The sequence below is a fragment of the Poromitra crassiceps genome (assembly GCF_964638095.1).
Source record: "Poromitra crassiceps genome assembly, chromosome: 10".
Taxonomy (NCBI): domain Eukaryota; kingdom Metazoa; phylum Chordata; class Actinopteri; order Beryciformes; family Melamphaidae; genus Poromitra; species Poromitra crassiceps.
In genome coordinates, this window is record NC_139631.1 from 54851352 (window position 1) to 54874210 (window position 22859).

General features: G+C 42.5%; 1 protein-coding gene across 1 annotated transcript in view; it reads right to left on the bottom strand.

Moving 5' to 3' along the window:
* The window catches only part of parp8 (poly (ADP-ribose) polymerase family, member 8), a 70861-nt gene that overhangs the window by 6374 nt on the left and 41628 nt on the right, over nt 1–22859 (bottom strand). Inside the window, exons 16-25 of the mRNA XM_083645094.1 lie at nt 22077–22202; nt 21426–21491; nt 19954–20021; nt 14376–14424; nt 11406–11518; nt 6069–6141; nt 3934–4003; nt 3297–3373; nt 3135–3204; nt 1851–1935 (exon numbers count right to left, since the gene is read on the bottom strand). Coding sequence (XP_083501220.1) covers nt 1851–1935; nt 3135–3204; nt 3297–3373; nt 3934–4003; nt 6069–6141; nt 11406–11518; nt 14376–14424; nt 19954–20021; nt 21426–21491; nt 22077–22202 — 797 coding nt within the window. The remainder of the gene's footprint in view (nt 1–1850; nt 1936–3134; nt 3205–3296; nt 3374–3933; nt 4004–6068; nt 6142–11405; nt 11519–14375; nt 14425–19953; nt 20022–21425; nt 21492–22076; nt 22203–22859) is intronic.

Below are 22859 nucleotides of genomic sequence, written 5' to 3' on the forward strand. Positions count from 1 at the left end.
TATACACTCACACTGGTACTGTTACACATTACTAAGGCAGAGATACTGGACTCAATACTATTGACAAATAATCTATAAATAAGAGACACACATTTGTTCTACTATCCACAAACAAATACCTCTCAACTTGTGTTTTGTAAATTGCCATTTTAAATGTGCAATGATGTGAACTTACGGAAGCCGAGAACGGCCACGTGTTTATTATTTTATTACCATTTCATTGTGATAATGACTTATTTCGTTATCTCGATATAACAATGTTTGTTTTCTCGTGTTTTCCCCCCATGCTTGGGAAGTAGCCTGTGTGCTCTTTCAGCACCATGGAGCTGTCCGGATAGTGTTGATTCGTGGCAATCACCAACTAACTAGTGTTAATATGAGTGTTCTTCCTGTAAACAGCCTAATATATGTTATGTTTTGATTTAAACCCTAATAGGCTACTTAATACATAATTAATTTAATTTCAAACACACGGGAATATCACAGCATACAGTGCAGTGCGCCCTTTCAGCACTGCTTTGATTATGCAGCATTATCAGATGCTGTTACACTCATCCCACTGTCATATATAGGTTATGTTCAATCATCGTTAATTTACTGCATGGAATTCTTGGAATGCACTTTTACGCACACATTCATTCATCATTTATAGCCTCTTGTATTCACCTTATTCACCACGCCCACTTTTTCTCTCTTCCGTGTTCGACGCAACGTATTTGTTCTTCCGGTTCAGCGCAAGTTGGCGGCCATTTTCAAAATAAAACGTCTGTATGAATGAAGTTTGGCAACATTCAGAATTAAGCTACACTGCGGCCAACCTCAGTTACATGTTCATAACGTTACTGCTGCGAGGAGCCGATGGCTGTACCCGGTCGACATTTAACGTTAGTTACAAAAGCACGTCAACAGTGTTTTCTCACTGCCAGTAGCCTAACTACAGTAGGGTCTGACAGATACTGTAGCTAGTCCGACCGGTGTCAGCACAGTCAGCGCTCCCAGTACTCGCTGCTCGTTAAAGATTTCCAATAGGTGTTATTCTGATAAACTGGTCACATATATGTTACGTTCTCACCCGACAAATATTAAAACTTTAACACTGTTTGGGTTTTTTTTTTTAGCTTGAAAACAGCTTTTTGGCAAGTCTAAATGACTGCGGTAGGCGTACTCTACTTCCGTGTTTAAAACCGGAAAGACGATTACGAAATGACGTCATGCAGAAGCGTCCCTGTATGGGCAAAGAATAAGGTGAATAGATGATGTGTTTATATGTCCATTTTGCACTCATTTGCATAATGAACAACATGCATCAGCATGGGCCAGAAAAGCAGTCACTTTACGCACATATAGCAGCACCGATATCTTATGAACCTTATAGCTTATTGATTGATCACACATGATTAGGTCTAATTTTATGAAATGATATTAGGCTACTGTTCGTCGCAGGCTCGCAGCCATATGTATAGTCTATCTCTATTACAATTACAAAATGGCACGCACAATCCAGGCTCTAACCTATTGGGAAACCTGTTGGAAGAAAGGAGACAACGCATGCACGTTCTTATCTAAAGCCATAATAGCCTAACTAATTCATAATTTCTTTCATCTCAAGCACGCACACAGAGAGAGAGATCAAGCGATTTCTTCATGTGAATTCAGCCATTTGGTGCCAATTACATTAAAATAGAAAGGCAAATAGCATAGGGGTGTTGATGCTCATCAGTCCATGACACAAAACGTGACGCAAATCATGACTCACACTGTCCGTGTGGATGGACCACCCGCCCTCCGTGTAGACGGACCACCCGCCCGCCCGCCTAGGCACTTTTATTATAGGATTGAGAAATACTTACACAAAGAAAAATCTTGTGCAGACATGGTCTGTGTTGGGAACAACCCAGATATCTCCATGTTTGTGCAGGTCAGGGGAAGTGATCACTGGAAGAGAATGGAAAATTCAGACATTTTCAAACTAACCACCAGTGTCACCAACTAGGGGTGATGCAGAAAGCCTTGTAAATTAATTGTAAATGATTTACACATAATTTACGACAGGTGAGGAATACTTCACTAAACGTTTATAGGTGACTTACAACACATTTGTGATGTAAACATAGCACTTATTCATAATATACAAATGTATATTAATGTTTGGTAAATGATTAGTTCATCATTAACTAAAGGCTTATAAATGACTTACGACTAAATGCTATTATAAAGTGTTACCGACGTATCTCTCTGCCCCTAAAATAAAGATCTTTTTGGTTTCTTCTTCTTCATTATGTGTTCTGTTCAGCAAATCATTCCACTGACGTTTTGGCTCGCAAAGAAAGATTGTAATGGCTTAGGGATGTCAGTTTTCGGTTCATTTTACTTTCATTTAACTGACACCCCTAACCCCCTCGAGTGCCCACCGCCCCGGTGGGGTCGTCAAAAGGGCCTTTCTGTGTGGAGTTTGCATGTTCTCCCCGTGCCCCCTGGGGGTTTCCTTCATATAGGAACCCCACACCAAAACATGCAATATCCTGGTCGCTGAAGGGGTGCCTCCTCTGGTCGTTAGGGGCACCTGTTCGGAGGGAGGGGAACTGGTTGGAATAGCGTGATCCTCCCACGTGCTATGTCCTACTGGTGACGCTTCCCCTGTCAGGTGAAAAGAAGTGGCTGGCTACTGCCCATGTCTCGGAGGAAGCATGGAACCAGTTTTGGCTCTCCCCAGATCGTCAGAGGGTGGAGCAGCAACCAGGATAAATAAATTAAATTAGCACTAATGGGGGATACAAATGGGATAAAATTTTATTTTATTATTATATTATTTATTATTTATTTTATTTTTTGGATTACAAAATAACGGTATTCCAGATGTGGGGCTAATAACACCAGTGTCAACTCAAAGACCGTGTGCCTCTGGGAAACCGCCCAGCGCCACAACCCTACATTACAGCTGAAGCATGCCATTTACCTTTACTATTGGTGATGAAGTCAAGTAAAGGGGCTCTTGCAACTAAGGTGCAAAAAAATGCTCAAATTGTCCTTGTAATGCAGTGAATCTGGACCACAGTGCCTGGCTCAAGGGCACTGCTGCGGTTGAAGGCAGGTGGGCCTTCTCTTTAGGCTGGAGTGGTGATGTCATCTCTTACCTTCACATAAGGCTATGCACTTCAGATTTCGACTCTGCAAGAACTGAGGATGTTGGCCTTTCTTTTGCGACTGTAAAGAGAAAACAGAGAAAACATGAGAAACACTTTCTTTTATTCTTTTTTGCTCCTTAGTAAAGTGACCATTAGTATTATACTGCTCACCTGTAAATGTAGATTTGTCTTGCTGCTTGCTGCCGTTTCATCTTTTGAAGTAACTTTCTGTTGCTTTTTGTTCATCCCTGATCCGCAAATAAATCAGTAAACCAATAAATAAATAGACAAAACAATAACAATTGGTTGATCCCTATATATATATTATATATATATATATATATACATATATATACACACACACACACACACATACACAATTACCTACACAATTGCTGTCCCCTCAGAACAAAGTTTGCAAATTTGTGTTTGACTGACTGTTCAATAACTAAAGTGTAAAATTGCTGATATGTCTTGTTTGTTCCTTACTGATAGAGTTCAATCATCCAATCCCCCAAACAACTCAAAGCAACAGTCAATACCAACAAGAGGATAGTACTGTTTGACATTGGCAGGAACATTTCCCACATTTCACTTGGGCCCCACCCATATAATCAGCTGTGCTGCTCATCCCACAAATGCATGATCCATACAAATGGGGCGTCTTTGCAAAGGCAAATGAACAGGCAATGCTGAGGATACAGTATCAACAGAGATATGCTTGACCAAACACATTTCCAAACTTTTTTTCAGGCGTTTATTTGGTGCCTTGGTTGCACATGAAATCTTGTGCTGTGTCAGTATTTACCTGAGTAGCCAAAGGATATGCTCGACATTGGGCTGAGATAGATCCCATTCCCGTAGATGGCACCATGGAGCTTTACAACATAAAGCAGACAGAATAATAATATAACAATAAGACAGAATTACAGATGAAATCATGATTTTCTTGGGCCGTTTTGGCCGTTTTACTATACTCATCATTTTGCCTATATCAGTGCTGACCAATTTGGGCAATGTGACCAGTTTGGCCCGCGCTCGGTTTGTTTTGGCCCGTCATGGATTTGGGATCCCCCCCCCCCCCCCCGGTTTTTATCCAGAATACAACTCAGGCAAGTTATCAGATATCTGCACTGATTGCAAAGGGTGGACGAGCTTTTTCATGTGGTGACTTTGTGAAAGTGTCTGAATGTGGCTGCGGATACTGTGTTCACTCCTGAGATTGCATCCCTGCAAATTGTCATGGCGAATTGTTTACAAAAGATGGACAATAACGCTGATTTTCAAAGTACCTTGAGGATTTTTCAAGTTGTGAATTACCGGTAAGTCAAATTTCTCTCTTGATTGAAAATACAACTGTTTTTAACTGGGTGTTTACTGATTAAATGTTTAAAGGAACACTCCGCCCATTTTCAACCAGCATTGTATCATTAGAACATCAGTAGTATATCAGAAAACTGTAAACGGTTTTGAAGTCTGTCATTTAATTTGACAGTTATTGAGTGTTAAAGTGTGGACCAGTGACATCACTGGTCCACACTAACTCAAATGAATAACTCATTAACTCAAATCAACTCTCAATAACTGTCAAACTAGATGAATGATGAATAGTTTGACAGTTATTGAGAGTTGATTTGAGTTAGTGTGGACCAGTGATGTGTTAGTGTGTTCCTTTAAGCTCCCCACAAATGCAGATGTTTTTTTAAATATATATAACCAATTGCAAATTATTACAATTACCAAACAGATAAAAAGTAGAGTATTATATTGAAATGTTATTTTAGATTTAGAATGTTAATTTTCCATAAAACACAATACATTATAATGTAATTCCACAACGTTTATTTTTGGCCCTCGGCCCTCCACCCAAATTGAGTTTTGGCCCTTCATGGGAAAGAATTTGGGCACCAATGGCCTATATACTGTAAGATTTTAAAAAGTGTTGCCTGGCAAAAAAAAAAATTCAAGCACAATCACCTCTATGAGACCAGCCCATTTACGTAGGTCACATGGAGATCGCTATGAACCCACAGAACTGTAAATCCATACACGCAATAGAAAATCAATTTTTAGAAAATGGTGGTTTCTTTATCATGAGGAACCCAAAAATGCTGAATAAAGTGTTTTTTTATTTTAGTTTTTTTCTGACCCCCTTCTCCACAATTGTACTTGGCCAATTTCCCCCCCTGCTACCCCTGTCACTGCCCCACCCTCTGCCGATCTGGGGAGAGCTAAGACTAGCACCATGCTTCATCCGACACATGCGCTTCTTTACACCTGACAGGGGGAGCTTCACCGGCAGGATGTCGCACGTGGGAGGATCACGCTATTCCCACCAGTTCCATTCCACCCTGACCAGGCGCCCTGACCGTCCAGAGGAGGCGCTAGCGCAGTGACCATGGCACATACCCCCAACCCGGCTTCCCTCCCCCAGACAGAGGCAATCATGCCTGTGTGGACGCCCAACCAAGCCAGAGGTAACACGTGGGTACGAAACTGCGACCCTCGTGTTGGTAGGCAGGGAATGGACCTGAATCAAGTGGTTTTCAAAGCAGAAAAACTCATTTTGAAGGTGTAGCAATGCATGTGTCATGTTTTACTATGGATTGAATCACTATGTTGAAAGCGAAAGTAACTAGAAGAGCAGCAGCAGAGAGCAGAGTCAGATTTCTTCTATCTGTGGATACTGTATTTCTATTGGTTGTCCAAAACCAAATGACCCAAACAAATGCATGTTATTGGCTGCCCTGGCTCCTGCACACTCTATATGCAAGGAAAATAGGTCAAATGATTGAGAGGCAGGAGAACAGGGGGACGTAACGTTAAAAAATTAATAAAAACTATTTTTAGAATGTGCTCTCCACCTTACAGCCCACCTGCAGTACCTCCACGGCCCACCAGTGGGCCGCGGCCCACACTTTGGGAATCACTGAAGGTTATTACCTGGAGTCTTGTGTTGGAGGCCACAACCAGTCCATTCCTCAAAATGGAGTGCCAGTTCTCTATGTGGGAACCACTGAGGAGATATACTCATACTTAATCATTGTTAACCAACATTTTCCCACAAATTCACACTTCTAAACAAAGTTGGCTCAAAGATCGACTTCATGTGGGTTCACAATGTGATCAACATAGCCTGTAGCATCCTGTAAAGATACACAATGTGATCAACATAGCCTGTAGCATCCTGTAAAGCAGTGGTGGGGAACGTCCGGCCTCCGGGCCGTATACGGCCCCCGAGGCCATTTGAACCGGCCCGCAACACAATAAAATTGTTACATTTTAGACTAGTAGGAATAAAAAAAAAACAGGGAAACGAAACAATGACCGACAGCCATTAGTTTTCTGAAATAAAACAGACTGTTGTAAATGTCCGAGTCAACGTCAGGGTCAGTGAACGCAGCATGTGACCGGTACGTGACTTTGTGTGTTGACACCTGGTTGACACTAGACGAGCACACAGTGTTAACAAGTGATGAAATGGCGACTGTCAAGAAAAGTTAGGTAGATGCAGAATGCCGTGCATTCCAGGAAAAATGGACAAACGAATTTTTCTTTGTTGAAGTGAAAGGCAAGCCAGTGTGCCTAGTTTGTGGCGAGGCGCTGGCAGTGATGAAAAAGGCAAATCTCGAGCGCCACTACAGCTCGAAACATGCTAAACTCGTCGAGTTGAAAGGACAAATGCGTGTGGATAAAATCAACTCTCTTCGTCGGAGTTTGGGTGCCCAGCAAGCAACTTTCACAAGACCACAGGCTGACGGAGAGAATGTTACGCGTGCAAGTTTTGTCGTGAGTGAATTAATAGCCAAGAAGCTGAAACCTCATGCTGAAGGAGAGTTTGTGAAAGAGTGTCTCGTCGCTGCGGCGGAGCTGCTCGCGCCCGACAAAGTGAAATTATTTCAAAGCGTCAGTTTGTCTCGAAGAACGGTTTCAGACAGGATTACAGATATGGCACAAGACATTGAAAAAACACTGAAGGCCACTGCAAGAGACTTTGAGTATTTTTCTCTGGCCTGTGATGAGACAACAGACATCACAAACACAGCGCAGCTTGCCATTTTTGTGCGTGGGATTACGGCCGAGTTTGAGACGAAGGAGGAGCTGCTGTCTTTGCAAGCCATGCACGGCACTACCAAAGGTGAGGATTTGTTCAGTCAAGTTGTTGTGGCCATGAACAATTTTGAACTGCCATTTGAGAAGTTGAGCGGCATCGCTACTGATGGCGCACCCGCGATGGTTGGTGCGCAAAAAGGATTAACTGCATTAGTCAAAAAAGAAATGAGCCGTCTGAGTCTGGATCCAAGTGATTTAGTTGCATGTCACTGTATCATACATCAGGAGAATCTGTGTGCACAATCCCTGAAGCTTAACAACGTGATGAAAACCGTCGTGTCCACCATAAACTTCATCAAAAGCAGAGGGCTGAACAGCCGCCAGTTCAAGGAGCTACTCAGCGAGCTCGAGTCAGAGTACGGTGATCTGGTTTATCATTGTGAAGTGCGATGGCTGAGTCGTGCAAATATGCTCGCACGGTTTTATACACTGCGGGAAGAAGTCAAACAGTTCATGGAGATGAAGGGGAAACCTGTCTTGGAGCTCAGTGATGGCAAGTGGCTCAGTGATTTGGCCTTCATGGTGGACATCACCCAGCACCTGTCAGAGTTAAACGTCAAACTGCAAGGTCCCAACCAGCTCATCAGCTCCCTGCTTTCAAATGTGAAATCATTTGAAGCGAAGTTAAGGCTGTGGCAAGGACAACTGGAAAGGGGAAACACTGTGCACTTTCCCACTCTGCAAGAACAAAAGCCTGATGTTACAACAGAATATGCTGGTGAGTGTGGCATGCACAACTCATTCAGGCATTTGATGAGAGGTTTCATGATGTGAAAAATATACAAAAAGAACTGGACATGTTTGCTACGCCGTTTAATGTGCAACCAGCAGATGTGCCAGACAACGTCCAAATGGAAATAATTGAGCTGCAAAGCAACAACGAGCTCAAAGCTAAGTACAACAACCTGTCTCTGCTGGACTTCTACAAACTGTACGTTCGTGCTGAGGATTTTCTCATCCTGAGGAGACACGCCCTGAAGTTTGCATCTCTGTTTGGGACAACGTACCGCTGTGAACAGTTCTTTTCAAAACTGACTCTTGCAAAGACTCGCTACCGCTCAAGACTGACTGACCCAAACTTGGAGAACCAGCTTCGAGTAGCATCATCATCACTGCCAGCTGACATCAGACGCCTCGCCAAAGAGAAACAGTTCCAGCCATCGCATTAGGTGAGTCTGACATGTAGAAATACAGCAATCTTGAGGCTCAGTAACACAGTGGTTATATAGACATTTTTTTCTGTCTTTTTTTTGCATCTCTGGTCACGTGTTCATAATAGTATGGCCCTTGGAGGACTTTATAAAATTTATATGGCCCTTGATATGAAAAAGGTTCCCCACCCCTGCTGTAAAGAGACACAATGTGATCAACATAGCCTGTAGCATCCTGTAAAGAGACACAATGTGATCAACATAGCCTGTAGCATCCTGTAAAGAGACACAATGTGATCAACATAGCCTGTAGCATCCTGCAAATAGACACAATGTGATCAACATAGCCTGTAGCATCCTGCAAATAGACACAATGTGATCAACATAGCCTGTAGCATCCTGTAAAGAGACACAATGTGATCAACATAGCCTGTAGCATCCTGTAAAGAGACACAATGTGATCAACATAGCCTGTAGCATCCTGCAAATAGACACAATGTGATCAACATAGCCTGTAGCATCCTGCAAATAGACACAATGTGATCAACATAACCTGTAGCATCCTGTAAAGAGACACAATGTGATCAACATAGCCTGTAGCATCCTGTAAAGAGACACAATGTGATCAACATAGCCTGTAGCATCCTGTAAAGAGACACAATGTGATCAACATAGCCTGTAGCATCCTGCAAATAGACACAATGTGATCAACATAGCCTGTAGCATCCTGCAAATAGACACAATGGCCCCTATCGTTGCATCGGCGCAGTTTCTAGGCCGAGCGGCAGGCGCAGATCAAAGCAGTGGGCGTGGAAAGGCGCACTTGATATCGTCGTGCTGGCGCTAGATGCAGCCCAAAGCATTACAACCACGCCTTTTAGGCGTAAAATTATGCACCGTCATGCTCATTGGATAAGTGCAATAAACGAATCGCACGCTTGCCTTTTTAGCTCCAATTCCAGTGATCCCGCAAAACCAGACGAAAGCCAAACGCTCTGCCCCCCCCCCCCTCCCTTCATCCAGCCTGTCTGTCTGCATTATAGGCTATTATTCCATATTATTATGCTTCTCAAACCAATCTAACTGCAGTTTCAATACTGCAAGCATGTAAATACGCTACACTATAGCAAGATCAAAGTGAAAATAATGTACTAAACGCATCAGCTAGAAAAATATAGCCTATTAGATTGGTGAAAGTTTGTCCAGAAATATATCGTTTTCTCTCCCCTGCTGCAGGTAGAATGATGCACATAAATATACCCTACATTATGTAAAGTCATTGCATAAATGTGTTTTTATTGTAAAACTAAATGTGGAGTAGGGCGAAGTTATTGGAGCGCACATCACAGTATAGCAGATGACAGTAGAAGCTTCCGAAGCGCGTTCCGCTGTCACTTACCTAAATCACGTTAAATCCACACAGGGTATATATAGGCTCAAGAGGACATATATGTTTCACATAGGGTGGTGTTTCATTTCATGTTTTATTTGGTCCAATATTGAAATGTTCGACAATTGCAGGTTGTCTTACCATTACACATTATTTTAGATCTACCTTTTATATCTATTTCGGCTCATTTAGTTGCTATTTAGTAGCGAAATGGAGGACCCAATTGCATGCTGGGAGTGGACATTCACAGGCAGTAAACTTACAACTGCTATTTCCTATGGGAAGCTGGGTGCTGCTATGTGTTGTGTCTGTTTGAGCGAGGGAGTCAGAGAGAGAGAGAGAAGGGTGACTCAGAGGCAGAAGAGCACTGGCGCACTGAATAGGCCTGGTTTCAGAGAGAGACAGAGAAGGGTGACAGGGGAGAGGCACAAGTGCACTGGCGCAGTGAATAGGCCTGGTTTTCAAAGGCGCAAAGCGCTAAATTTAAGGCAGGTGCCAAGATATCAGTACGCCGAGATTTAAGGCCGACACGCCCACTTTGGCCCATTCTGGGACTGCGCCACGCCCATTCGGCCTAAAGCGCATTTGGCAGCGTAAAGCCATATTGATATCGTCCCAAAACAGGCGCAAGGCACGTTTTTTTGCGGTTAAGGCCCGTTTTAGTGCCGAAGGCCTGTGGGAGAATAGGGCCCATAGTGATCAACATAGCCTGTAGCATCCTGCAAATAGACACAATAGCCCCTTCTAAACATGCAGTGAAATCTGGATTATAACCAGCTGCTAGCCGGTCGGCCTGCATGTTTAGAAACAATTATCCGCCTTATGCGCACTCCTGTGAGTGCGGATCATGACCATCTGAGCCCCTAGTACAGGATCCACATTGTTGGCAAACGGCTGTTGTTTAACACCGGCAGCTCATGTTCCGGATCATGTATGTCTGAGTGGGTGGGTGGTTTAAATGGCACTTTACAAACCATTAATGTCCCGGTGCTATTGAATAATTTCATGAATGGACGTAGTTACGTGGCTGGATTATTTGGAAGAGAGCCAAATTAGGTGAGTAAACAAGTAAAAGTTGAATTGTTTCTTCCTCCCTCTGCCAGTTTAAAAATGCAACAAGGAGATGATAGCCTACTACTTGGCCTACTGCATAGGCTAAAGTACCCGCTAACGTTCACCTAGCCTATTAATTAATTAATCGTTCGGGCAATCGCTTATATCAAGAATTAAATGAGCAAACTCACGGTTTCCTCAAGTGCTGCAAACGGCTTGAATGGTTTATTTTCCTCCCGACCTGTTTGTCTTGTAGGCTATGTAAAAATGCAAGAGTTGCATCAGCCTATATCAAGACATATAGCCTAACTTTTGTGGAGAGAAATACATTGAAAACTAGTCCGATATGACTTGAATGCCACTTGTAAAATCATCCACAGTGTAATGTTAGTGCGACCACTATTTTGACTGGCAGCTTTTGGGCAGAGGCAAGCGCTCACTCTCTCTCTGATTTAAGATTCAGATTCAGATGAACTTTAATAGCCACAGTAAGTAATCAGATTACAAACAAGGAATTGTACTTAGTGCATTATGCAGCATAGCAGTCACATCAATAGTAGAAGACAAACTTACTGGAAAGCAAAGGTGCTCCCAAAGAGGTTTTTGGCAGCACGGAAGTTGGACTCTTTGGCAGGTGGACTGCTCAGCAGGAGGAACTGGTGCGGTGTGTGCATAAACTTCAACTGCTGTTAATGTGGGAAAGAGGACACAGAGCTGGGTTTATTTCCTTTCATTAACCACTGAGAGAGAGCCATATTTAAGGACATTCTCCAAGGATGAAGCAAGGTAGAGTAGAATACCCTAAGAGAAAAACACAACCCTAGAGGAGATTAATTAAAGACCCTAATCCACAAAAACCTTCTCAGGGGCCATGTCCACTAGGGATGACGGCGACTAGTCGGTTAAACATTTAAACGCCCACTCCCTCACTAGTCGGCACGAGAAATACTAGTCTGTTAGTAATTATTCAATTAAGAATGCTGGTTAACTGTTACATCAATGTTACACGGCTTACACAGTCTGTGTCTATGCAGCCTAACCTCGCGTCTGCGTTTACAAGGGATTTTGTCACTCGCCCTGTTTCCGGCCTAGACCCCGCCCTAGACAGGAAACAAGCAGCGGAAACAGAATAAGAAAATCAAAGACCAAAACAAAAGATGGACGTACCGAACAAAGTTTTTGAACAAGTTCTTGTAGAAACATCGCAGATTCACAATATCACATATTTTAAGCCAATATAGAAGCTTTTTTTATCAGGCTCTAGCTAACGTAATCTCACCACGTCAAGCTAACGGCAACACACTGTGGTGTGACAAACTCAAAACACATTTTATGCTTGGTTGCCAGCCAGGGACATCTATCATTACAATAGTTGTCGACCAATCACCCCATCAGGAACAACAAAAGCAGTTGCTGCCTGAAACTGTGAAAGAATAGACTCTAGCCTCATTCACACACGTTCTGAAAGCAGAATATGTAATCCACGTCTTTGGTGTGAAAGTGGTGAAAGAGGAGTCGTGGATAATTGTGTTACGCTTTCATTCCTCCAGTGATCATAGTCATAGCGCCGTATCAGCCTCCACCTGAAAGGGTAGGAGCGGCAACATGGAACAGAGGTGCGATTGGGTGTGACGTCCTGATCTCCTGATGAGTAAGTAGGTTAGGCTATTTATGCTCAAACGATGTTGACATTAATTAACGGATATAATAATAAGCTTCAGAGGACGTCTGCGTGCATCTGTCTGTGGCGAGTCGGTCTGAGAATATTCCCTCTATTCTTCAGTCTCTCCTCAAAACAATTCCAATGTTTGGGGAAACCAGCTCCAGAACTGCAATCTGTCTAGCCTGTTGTGTGTTCCCTTATGAAAAACAACTAACGTTATAGTGTTCATGTGCATTTATAGCCTACTATTCCCCCGACGAGGAGTAACGTTAAGCAGACTGACTTGACTTGTTTATATATCCAAATATGGATATATAATATAATAATATTATTATAATATAATACTAATAATAATAATATAATATAATTATAATATAATATAATATAATATAATATAATATATAGCCTAAATATATTTTCACCGGACTTGGTGACCAGCATCATTTTAATTTGTCGGACTTTGATTAATTATAATCAAACTCCATGGTCCACCCTCATTTCAATCCAGGAAGGGTGGATGCTATCTGAAAACGCACTCTGGGGCGTAAATATGGCGGGCTATATATATATATATGCTTGGTCTCGTGAAAGCAATTTCTGTGGCAAGGCTGCCAGCGTTGCGGGCCTTCTGAATGTCAATATTGTGCAATTTCTGTGTGAAAGTGGCTTATGAAACCAACATGCTAATCACCCCCTATCCACCTTATTTAGAGAATCCATGATGCCTTATGGGTGCTTCTTCCGGTGTAATCCTCCCCCTCCCCCCTCGTTACGTTGCTGACACAACATACTGTAGCCCGTAGATCTTCGTGAAGTGAGCAACAATCTCCCACAGTTTGACTTCCGGTTTAGCGATTTTAACCCTAAATCCCCGTAGCGTATCCAGCTTGGCAAAAATCTCGTCAATAAATATCCAGAGTTGTTCAAAGAGCAACAGAAATAGTGGATGTGATAGATACAATTATTACCTTCCCTCAAATAAGTCGTCAAACGAGCGTATTTATTGTGACAAGCAACTTTTCCCCCCCAGTTTTAACGAGGAAATGCGCAAGCTGCAACAATCAGTCACATTCTGAACCGGACCTTGCACCCATATCTATTGTTTTTTACAAGTTCTCACCGACACCTACCTCTTTGTGTGTTTTTGATTTAAGTTATGTTGTTGTTGCTGTCATTGATGTTACTGCTGCTGTAATGCCAGAATTTCCCTCCGGGGATAAATAAAGTACCGTACTCTGTCCATCCATCATCATCCATCTATCTACCGTATATATCTATCTAATTCCACTTATCTCCACCCATCTCAGTTTTGAAAACATATTCACAAAGTATTATAGTGTGCACAAATGCACAACTTATATGCCTTAATTTTGCTACTGTTTTGCCATAAATTCTAAACTGTTCAGAAAACCACCAATAGAGTACCACAGGGATGACATATTTTTGTAGGCCAACTTCCTGGTTCTCTTTTTGGGAAGTCAATGGGATTTTTGCATGGGGATTTTGGTTAGATGTCTGAAGTAAGGTCTGTGGTTAACAAAAGTTTATGAAATGGCAAACCTTTGGGTTTTTAAAATTTGCATTTATGCTTCAAAAATCATAATTAAGTGGTCATTTGTGAAGATTATCTTGCTGGCACAAAGGCCACAGTTTCATAAACTTTGTTTTCACCACAAACTTTATTTCATACATTTAACCGAAATCCAGATACAAAAATCCCATTGACTTTTAGACAAGGGAACCGGAAGTGCTAACATCCGGATCTTAGGCAGTTATTCTATACAGCTAGAGAAAGCAATGCGGTTGGATCAGTTTCAAGTCATTGAATCTCTCTTTTCTGATTGTATTTCGTATTGTAACTAGTAAAGAATAGCACTTACTCTCATGACGGGGAGTTTGACAATGTGTGACCTGTTACTGGATATCACCCTAGGAAGACAAGAACAAGTGGTGACTTTCAACCTGTATAATGAAAGGTGCAGTCATATTCCATGTGGTCTGTTGTGGCAGTGTGGTGCCACAAACTCAAAAGATATACTGGCCTTGACCCTGGGCTATGCATAGCAATAATACCAATAAACAGAGTCAACATTTCAGTAACTCACTCATTTGCGGATTAGAATTTTTTCTTTTTTTAAAGGCACTATTTGTAAGATTCAGCACTACTAGATGTCTACAAAACACTATTATATATCTATCTCCATGACAAGCTGCTGCTATCTGCTAACTTGCACCATGTATGATCTATGTTCTCTATGTTTTATGGTGTGCTGATTGTGCACAATACGTAACATACTGTACTGTATGTGCTGTGAAGAGAAGCCCAAGACACATTTTCACTAAGGTGGACAATAAAGTAAATCAAATCGAATAGAGAGGCATGCGAGATATTGTGTTGAAAGCAGTGAAATAAGCCATGCCCCATCTCTGTGTTGTGGAAACAGGCTTTGTTTATATCAGCCTGCTGCTTCGTCGGGCTGAAGGCTCCTGCTTCTTTTCTGTGGATTTAGCTCTTTTCCGCGTTTATAAATGGACAGAGTGGCCCAGCGAGGATTGACAGCTATACTGGATCAAGCTGTGACTGAGGAAATAAAGCAGCCATGGCTGTGAAAATAAGGTTAATCTCTGGTTGTATCGTGGCTTGGGACCGTGTATTTCCTGGTCAAGCTGCGAATACATACGAATACCTTCCATGTGGTGTGTAAGGCAGAATGGGGCCAGTTCATGAAAAGGATCCAGAATGAGGGGCCGTAGAAATATTGCTTGAAATATGAGTAATCACATTAACAGCTACAGATATATTAAAGTACAAAAACATACATTACTGTAGAGTGCATAATGTATTTTGTAACTGTATAACAACATCAGTGCATTCACGGCATTGTATGGTTTTAAGACACATACAATAGGCCCAAGGCATTTCTACATTCAAATGGCAATAATATACACCAGGGATACTCAATTAAAATTCAAAGAGGTCCAGAAGATTTCCTCAAGCAAAGGTCAGGAACATCGTAATGTAGCTTACTTTATGATTCCGTACCATTGAACTTAGGCTACATCAATGATTGAAGTAGACTAATAGTACAATGTCTGTATGTAGTCAACGACTGACTGTTAAATCAAAATAAACATCTACAAAATGGTTGATGTAGGTGGAACACTCTTTGTTTTTCTTACTTTATGTGAATTAGCTTAAATCTGCTTGTGCCATAAATTTATTTTTGTATGCCGATGCCTCAGCACTCCTTGTGTCCCATAAAGATAAGGTAGTTGAGAGAAAGAGATTTTGAGCAAGGAGGTGGGCAGAGTGAGCATCTGGTTATCAGATAATAAATTATCCCTCCACCTAGGGAAAACCGAATCAATCCTCTTCGGCTCCAAGATCAAGCTAAGTAGACTTTCAGCTCTGGAAGTGAAGGTAGGAGATTCTGCCATTACTTCTAATGAGTCTGTGAATTACCTGGGCTGTATCATGGACAAGTGCTTGTCAGGGGAGAACATGGCATTAAAGGTCCTGACCAAAGTAAACAAAAAAATGCAAGAAAATCACAGTTTCTTAATTCAAACACACTGAAAACATTAGCAGAGGCCTTAGAGCAGTGCCACTATGATTATGCATGCACTTCCTGGTACAGTGGCTCTCCTAAACATATAAAGTACAGACTACAGATATCACAAAATAAGTTGGTCAGGACTGTGCTCAAACTTCCCCCACGTACTCATCTCAACTCGTCACATGTTGAGGGGCTGAACTGGCTCCTGTGCGTAAGAGAGTGGCTGACCTTTAAAATAAGGAAAGCTACAGTCCCTTCTTATCTGGTCAATTACTTTAGCTTGGGTGTGTGAGACTGATAATTACTCCACTAGAGGGAGCCAGACAGATGTAATTCCACACAGGTTTAGAAGCTCTATGGGGCAAAATTAATTTTTGTATGCGGCAGGAGCTCTATGGAACCAGTTACCTACCGCTTGCAAGGAACTGCCCACGGAAAGAAGTTTTAATGCCGCATTGAAAAAGGTGTCTGCCTCTATTTGATCTACATAGACGTTAGGATTGAGTTGATTACAGTAGTGTATTCAGATTGTTTTCAGATTCATCTTTATTTTTATAGTGCTTTTTAGTGTTAATTTAATCGACTGAAGGGATTTTGCAACATTAATTGAATTTGAGTGTGGATGCGCTGACATGTTTGTTGTACTGTTAATTGTGTGATTTGTCTTGTTTTTGTGCTTCAAAGTAGCTCACTGTCCATTATGTTGCTTACTGTTCCCCTGCCCACTCCCTTCTCCCGACCCCACTACCTATTCCCAGAGGTCCACAATGGAAATAAGCCTTTTGGCTTTATTGTGTTTTTAACCTCAATGATTTGTAATTGTGTGTATTCCTGCTGGGCAGATATATACATATCTTTTTATAATTGTCAAATAAATCCAATCCAATGTTTATTTTTGGATTTCATATTTAACTGGATTAATTATAAATAACTATAACTACGTTATTTTCTCATTTCAAGTAAAATAATGGCTGTGTTTAAAGATAACATACATACAACAAAGTGTTTTGGAAAAATGTGCATCTTAAAATAAAGTGCACTTTATTTTAAAAATCCAACGGTTCACTGCCAATGACGTATTAACACATTCACTGCCAGACGTTTTTTTTTTTACTGTAGGTAGGTTTTGCCAGAGGGTTTTTTTGAGGATTCTGGCTCATCTTTCAAGACCCGAGGATTCTTTTCTGCTAAGATTTTGTGAACACACAATATCTCAAAAGAACTAATAGAATGTGTGCTTTCTCTGTCTAAAAGAGTTAGTTTGTAGAGTTAGTAGTTATGTAAGCATTAGCAGTTGAATACAGCATGGTTTCAGCGTCAGAAAAATTATTCAGAGATAAACGGCTTTTTGTGAAATTCGATAGAACAGTCACTTTAACCATTCATTTTTGGCATCAGTAAGACGTCAGACATCTAAACAATAGTTTTGAACAGTAATTTCCTCCATAACAGCAGGAAACCCCCCTCTGCTTCCAACTCCTCCCTCCGTGTGTGTTCTCCTCCTGCCTCCCTGGCTCTGCAGCGGGCGTGTCACAACGAAGTTGCTGCTGCTGCTGTGCCTGTTTGCGCGGCCGCTCTTTGAGGAAGTCTGGGTGGACTCGCTCGTTTCGTGGAGTTTTGGTTGAGAGCTTTGATGAAGCTTTTGCGATTCTGGTCATATTTATGCTGCGTGTTTCAAAGTGTGCATCCAATCTATTCTTGGAACCCCCCACCGTTGCCACCGCTGTGCATCAGCGCGAAAGTGAAAGCGTTTTCGCCATCAATTTTACAGTATGAGGACGGCTTCCTCGCGCTTTTCCCTCCAGTTTTGGGTCGCCTCTTTCTACTGTGGAGAGACATGTCGCCACTCAGTGGGTCGGTAAAATAGATTATACACATTCAATACCTCCAATTCTGGTGTAGGAGACGTAAAAGGGTTAGATCAACGTCCCACCGTCAAAAAAAAAAAAAAAAAAAAATTTAAGCCGAGATAACTCGTCTTTGGCAGTGAACGGTTGGATTCTGTAAGCCGAGATAACTCGTCAATGGCAGTGAACGTGTTAATACGTCAAAAAAATTGATTTTTTTTTTGACGGTGGGACGTTGATCTAACCCTTTTACGTCTCCTACACCAGAATTGGAGGTATTGAATGTGTATAATCTATTTTACCGACCCACTGAGTGGCGACATGTCTCTCCACAGTAGAAAGAGGCGACCCAAAACTGGAGGGAAAAGCGCGAGGAAGCCGTTCTCATACTGTAAAATTGATGGCGAAAACGCTTTCACTTTCGCGCTGATGCACAGCGGTGGCAACGGTGGGGGGTTCCAAGAATAGATTGGATGCACACTTTGAAACACGCAGCATAAATATGACCAGAATCGCAAAAGCTTCATCAAAGCTCTCAACCAAAACTCCACGAAACGAGCGAGTCCACCCAGACTTCCTCAAAGAGCGGCCGCGCAAAACAGGCACAGCAGCAGCAGCAACTTCGTTGTGACACGCCCGCTGCAGAGCCAGGGAGGCAGGAGGAGAACACACACGGAGGGAGGAGTTGGAAGCAGAGGGGGGTTTCCTGCTGTTATGGAGGAAATTACTGTTCAAAACTATTGTTTAGATGTCTGACGTCTTACTGATGCCAAAAATGAATGGTTAAAGTGACTGTTCTATCGAATTTCACAAAAAGCCGTTTATCTCAGAATAATTTTTCTGACGCTGAAACCATGCTGTATTCAACTGCTAATGCTTACATAACTACTAACTCTACAAACTAACTCTTTTAGACAGAGAAAGCACACATTCTATTAGTTCTTTTGAGATATTGTGTGTTCACAAAATCTTAGCAGAAAAGAATCCTCGGGTCTTGAAAGATGAGCCAGAATCCTCAAAAAAACCCTCTGGCAGAACCTACCTACAGTAAAAAAAAAAAACGTCTGGCAGTGAATGTGTTAAGATACACATTTTTCCAGAACACTGTTGTAGAAAATAAGGTTCCCTGTTTTCTCCTTTTGTTAACTCCATTTCACATTTTATCAGTCTCTCAGCCAATAAACAACCTCCTTTTCTCTTGAGAGAAGTGAGCTCTCTATCTATCTGTCTGTCTATCATTCGCATGTCATTGGGCAGTGAATGTGTGAGTGTGCCCTTAGTCTAGATTTGAGTGTGTTTGCTCATGTGTGTTGCTTCCATAGACAATTCAGGATCGCATCGCACTTCACATCGTGGTGGCGGGTGGCGCAGCAGGCGGCACACTGCACCATCACACCAGTTATTTCACTATTTCTCTATAAAACTAGTCCATTGACAAGAACAGGAGGACCACACAGCGGAAGCTCGTCAACGTATCTGAACTACGGCAACTCTTGAGGGACACACTTGCATTCAGTGAGACAGACACCACACACCACTGACTGGCTAATTCTAGATTCGCCGGTCACCCAACCGACTAGGAAGGACAAGTGCTGCCGAGGAAGGATCCTTGACATTGAGGGTGTTTTCTCACTGGGAACGATTGCTTTCGTTCCGTTCCGTGTCCGAGTACGATTGCCCCCCTCCCCTGTCCCCCGCTGGTCAGCTTTGACATTACAAAATGTATTCCGTGCTCGGGAACGGAACACTTGCAGAGTACAGTTGCGTCATCAACTACGCCTGGAGTGTATCCTCGCCCGTGTGTTGTCTGTTGTCGTGTGTTGTAGCATTCCCCCAGACCACCTTTTCAAGTGGACCCTGTCACGGTTCGCTGTTCTGCGCCCGGGCACGGAACGCAACGTTCACACTCATGAAACGAACCGCACCTGGGGTCAATTTGGGGACAAGTGTGCTCGGGAACGGTACTGGGGCGCCAGTGTGAAACCACCCTGAGAAACGGCTACAGATTGCACTCACAAAGCCATTTCAGTGACCTTTGACCTGAAGCTTCTTACCATTGCAGTAAGGGATGAGCTAATGGGTCATGTCTGTCCATCTGCTTCTTTATCTCCAAGTAAGGTGCCTGTCAAATGAAAAGAGGGTTAAGGTTAGGGTGTAGAAGCCACTTCAGGACCAATGCATTCATTTGAAGATAGGAATAAAAAAAAAGTGAGGCCTGAAGCTGTTTGCTGCTTTTTAATTCACACGTGTACCTGAGTACTCTATTACGGTAGTTTAATTAGATTCAAGATTCAAGATTTTTATTGTCCCTCTGTAGTACAAGTACGCACTTGTGAAATTCTTATGCTGTGTGGGCTCCATTACAGACAAGGTGTAGTAGGTAAATAGGTGCAAAATCACAGCAAACAACAAATAATAATAAATAAGACATTTGCATTTAATTAAAAGAATATGCATATATCAAAGCATACACACTCATTTACTGAGGTTTCCATCCAGGTTGTGAATGGTGATTTAAGTGCACTAGATGCGCTTCAAAGTTCAATCCAGTCACAAAGTACACTCCAGTCTCAAGAGTTCACAGCAAAGTTTCAGCAATATAACAGAAATACAGCTCAAAAGTCCACTCCAGATGTATTGATGACACTGCAAAATCCAGGTTCAGGAATACCACTACTGATGAGAATCTTAAAACTCATCAGCTCCAGGTCCCAAAGGAATTCCATACAGACTCTACAAGAATGCACCAGGTGTCCTCCGATTCCTCTGGAAGCTCATGAAGGTGGTATGGCGCAAGCAGGAGATACCACCATCCTGGCAGAGAGCAAGAGGAATCCTGATACCCAAAGGAAAAGGACTCCTCAGAAATCAGCCAATTCCGCCAGATCAGCCTCTTAAACGTCGCAATATGCTTTAACAATCCACCAGATCAGCCTCTTAAACGTCGCAGTATGCTTTAACAATCCACCCTCATAAGCTAGCAGAGGTATAGGCTAAGAGGCGTTGGAGGAGCCAGAATCAGCTCTTTTTTGTCTCGTTCTTCATCACGAGGCTTACCAGCTAATCGTCAAAGGGCGATTACCGACAAACTGACACGGGTTATCTGTAAATACATGAGGCCGATTAACATCATGCAGGGGCCTGGGTTTAAAGGGGTGGAGCCTAGATACGACAGAGTTGTGAAACTATGATAGCTGTAAAGACAACATCAGAAAAATGATCGCCCCTGACCACAGATGGATGGACATCACTAGCGGAGTGACAGTCACCGCACATTTTATGAAAAAGTTTAATAGTAAGTTTAATATCCTGTTTATTGTTCAATGGTTGTGTAACAACAGAACATTTGAGTAGTTGGACTGCCCTCTAGTGGACAGAATAGTACATAACAACATGCTGATACTGAAAATCAAATTGGATTGTAGAGGAAGATTGACAGCCCTAATGCCCATGAAGTGGCCAATATTGTGGAGCAGCGTGTTCCCTTGTCTCCATTAGGAAAGCTACTGAATAGCAAACTGAATACCTGGGTCATCTCTCGGATGGATGTAAGGCTGTCGAGGGCTCTCATCACTCGGTCGTAGTCCTTTTTCTAAAGTGAATCAGAAAAAAGGACTTTTAAAGGAATTTCAATCAGATAATAATAGAGTACTCCACAAATAGTGTGCAAAGAAGACTGTGTAATGACAGAATTTTCATTTTTGTGTGAACTATTCCTTCCTAGGTAAGGTTTTTGTTAACAACCGCTGTCCCCAATAACTGCCAATACCACAACACTGAGGCTTTGTAGATAGACTGAAATGACTCCCAGTTGATGGTAAACCAAGTCAGCATTTTCAAACCCTAAAAGATCCCTTAGCTCAGGAGGTAGACCTGTCACCTGGGAATCGGAAAGTTCCCGGTTCGAGGCTGGCTCCTCCCGGTAGTGTGCTGAAGTGTCCTTGAGCAAGACACTGAAGCCCTAACTGCTCCTGATGAGCAGTTGGCGCCTTGCATGGCTGCAGACACCGTCAGTGTGTGAATGGGTGAATGTGAGGTATTCATATAAAAGCACTTTGGGTAGTCGTTGATAGACTATATAAAATGCGCTCTATAAATACAGTCCATTTACCATTTCCTGAGACACAATTCTGGTAATCTTGGTTGAATCAAGTCAGATACTGTATTTGGTACATACCCTTGGGTTGAAGGCCAGGGTCTGAGGGTCATTCGGGTCCACCACAGAGGGATATGGCTCAAAAATGATGACTTTCCTGGGTGACTCCAGTGCAGAGCGACACATAGACACTAACAAATCGACCACCTAAACACAGAAGAGATTTGAAGGAATTGTCAGATATGTTGATAATGATGTACCCTTAGCCCTGTATTATAACATGGGGAAATGTGCTGTGTATAGGGCAGCTGTTTTGGAGGTGGCTGTACAGTAAGTGGACAGATGTTTTGGAGGTGGCTGTACAGTAAGTGAGCAGATGTTTTGGAGGTGGCTGTACAGTAAGTGAGCAGATGTTTTGGAGGTGGCTGTACAGTAAGTGGACAGATGTTTTGGAGGTGGCTGTACAGTAAGTGGACAGATGTTTTGGAGGTGGCTGTACAGTAAGTGAGCAGATGTTTTGGAGGTGGCTGTACAGTAAGTGAGCAGATGTTTTGGAGGTGGCTGTACAGTAAGTGAGCAGATGTTTTGGAGGTGGCTGTACAGTAAGTGAGCAGATGTTTTGGAGGTGGCTGTACAGTAAGTGGACAGATGTTTTGGAGGTGGCTGTACAGTAAGTGGACAGATGTTTTGGAGGTGGCTGTACAGTAAGTGGACAGATGTTTTGGAGGTGGCTGTACAGTAAGTGAGCAGATGTTTTGGAGGTGGCTGTACAGTAAGTGAGCAGATGTTTTGGAGGTGGCTGTACAGTAAGTGGGCAGATGTTTTGGAGGTGGCTGTACAGTAAGTGGACAGATGTTTTGGAGG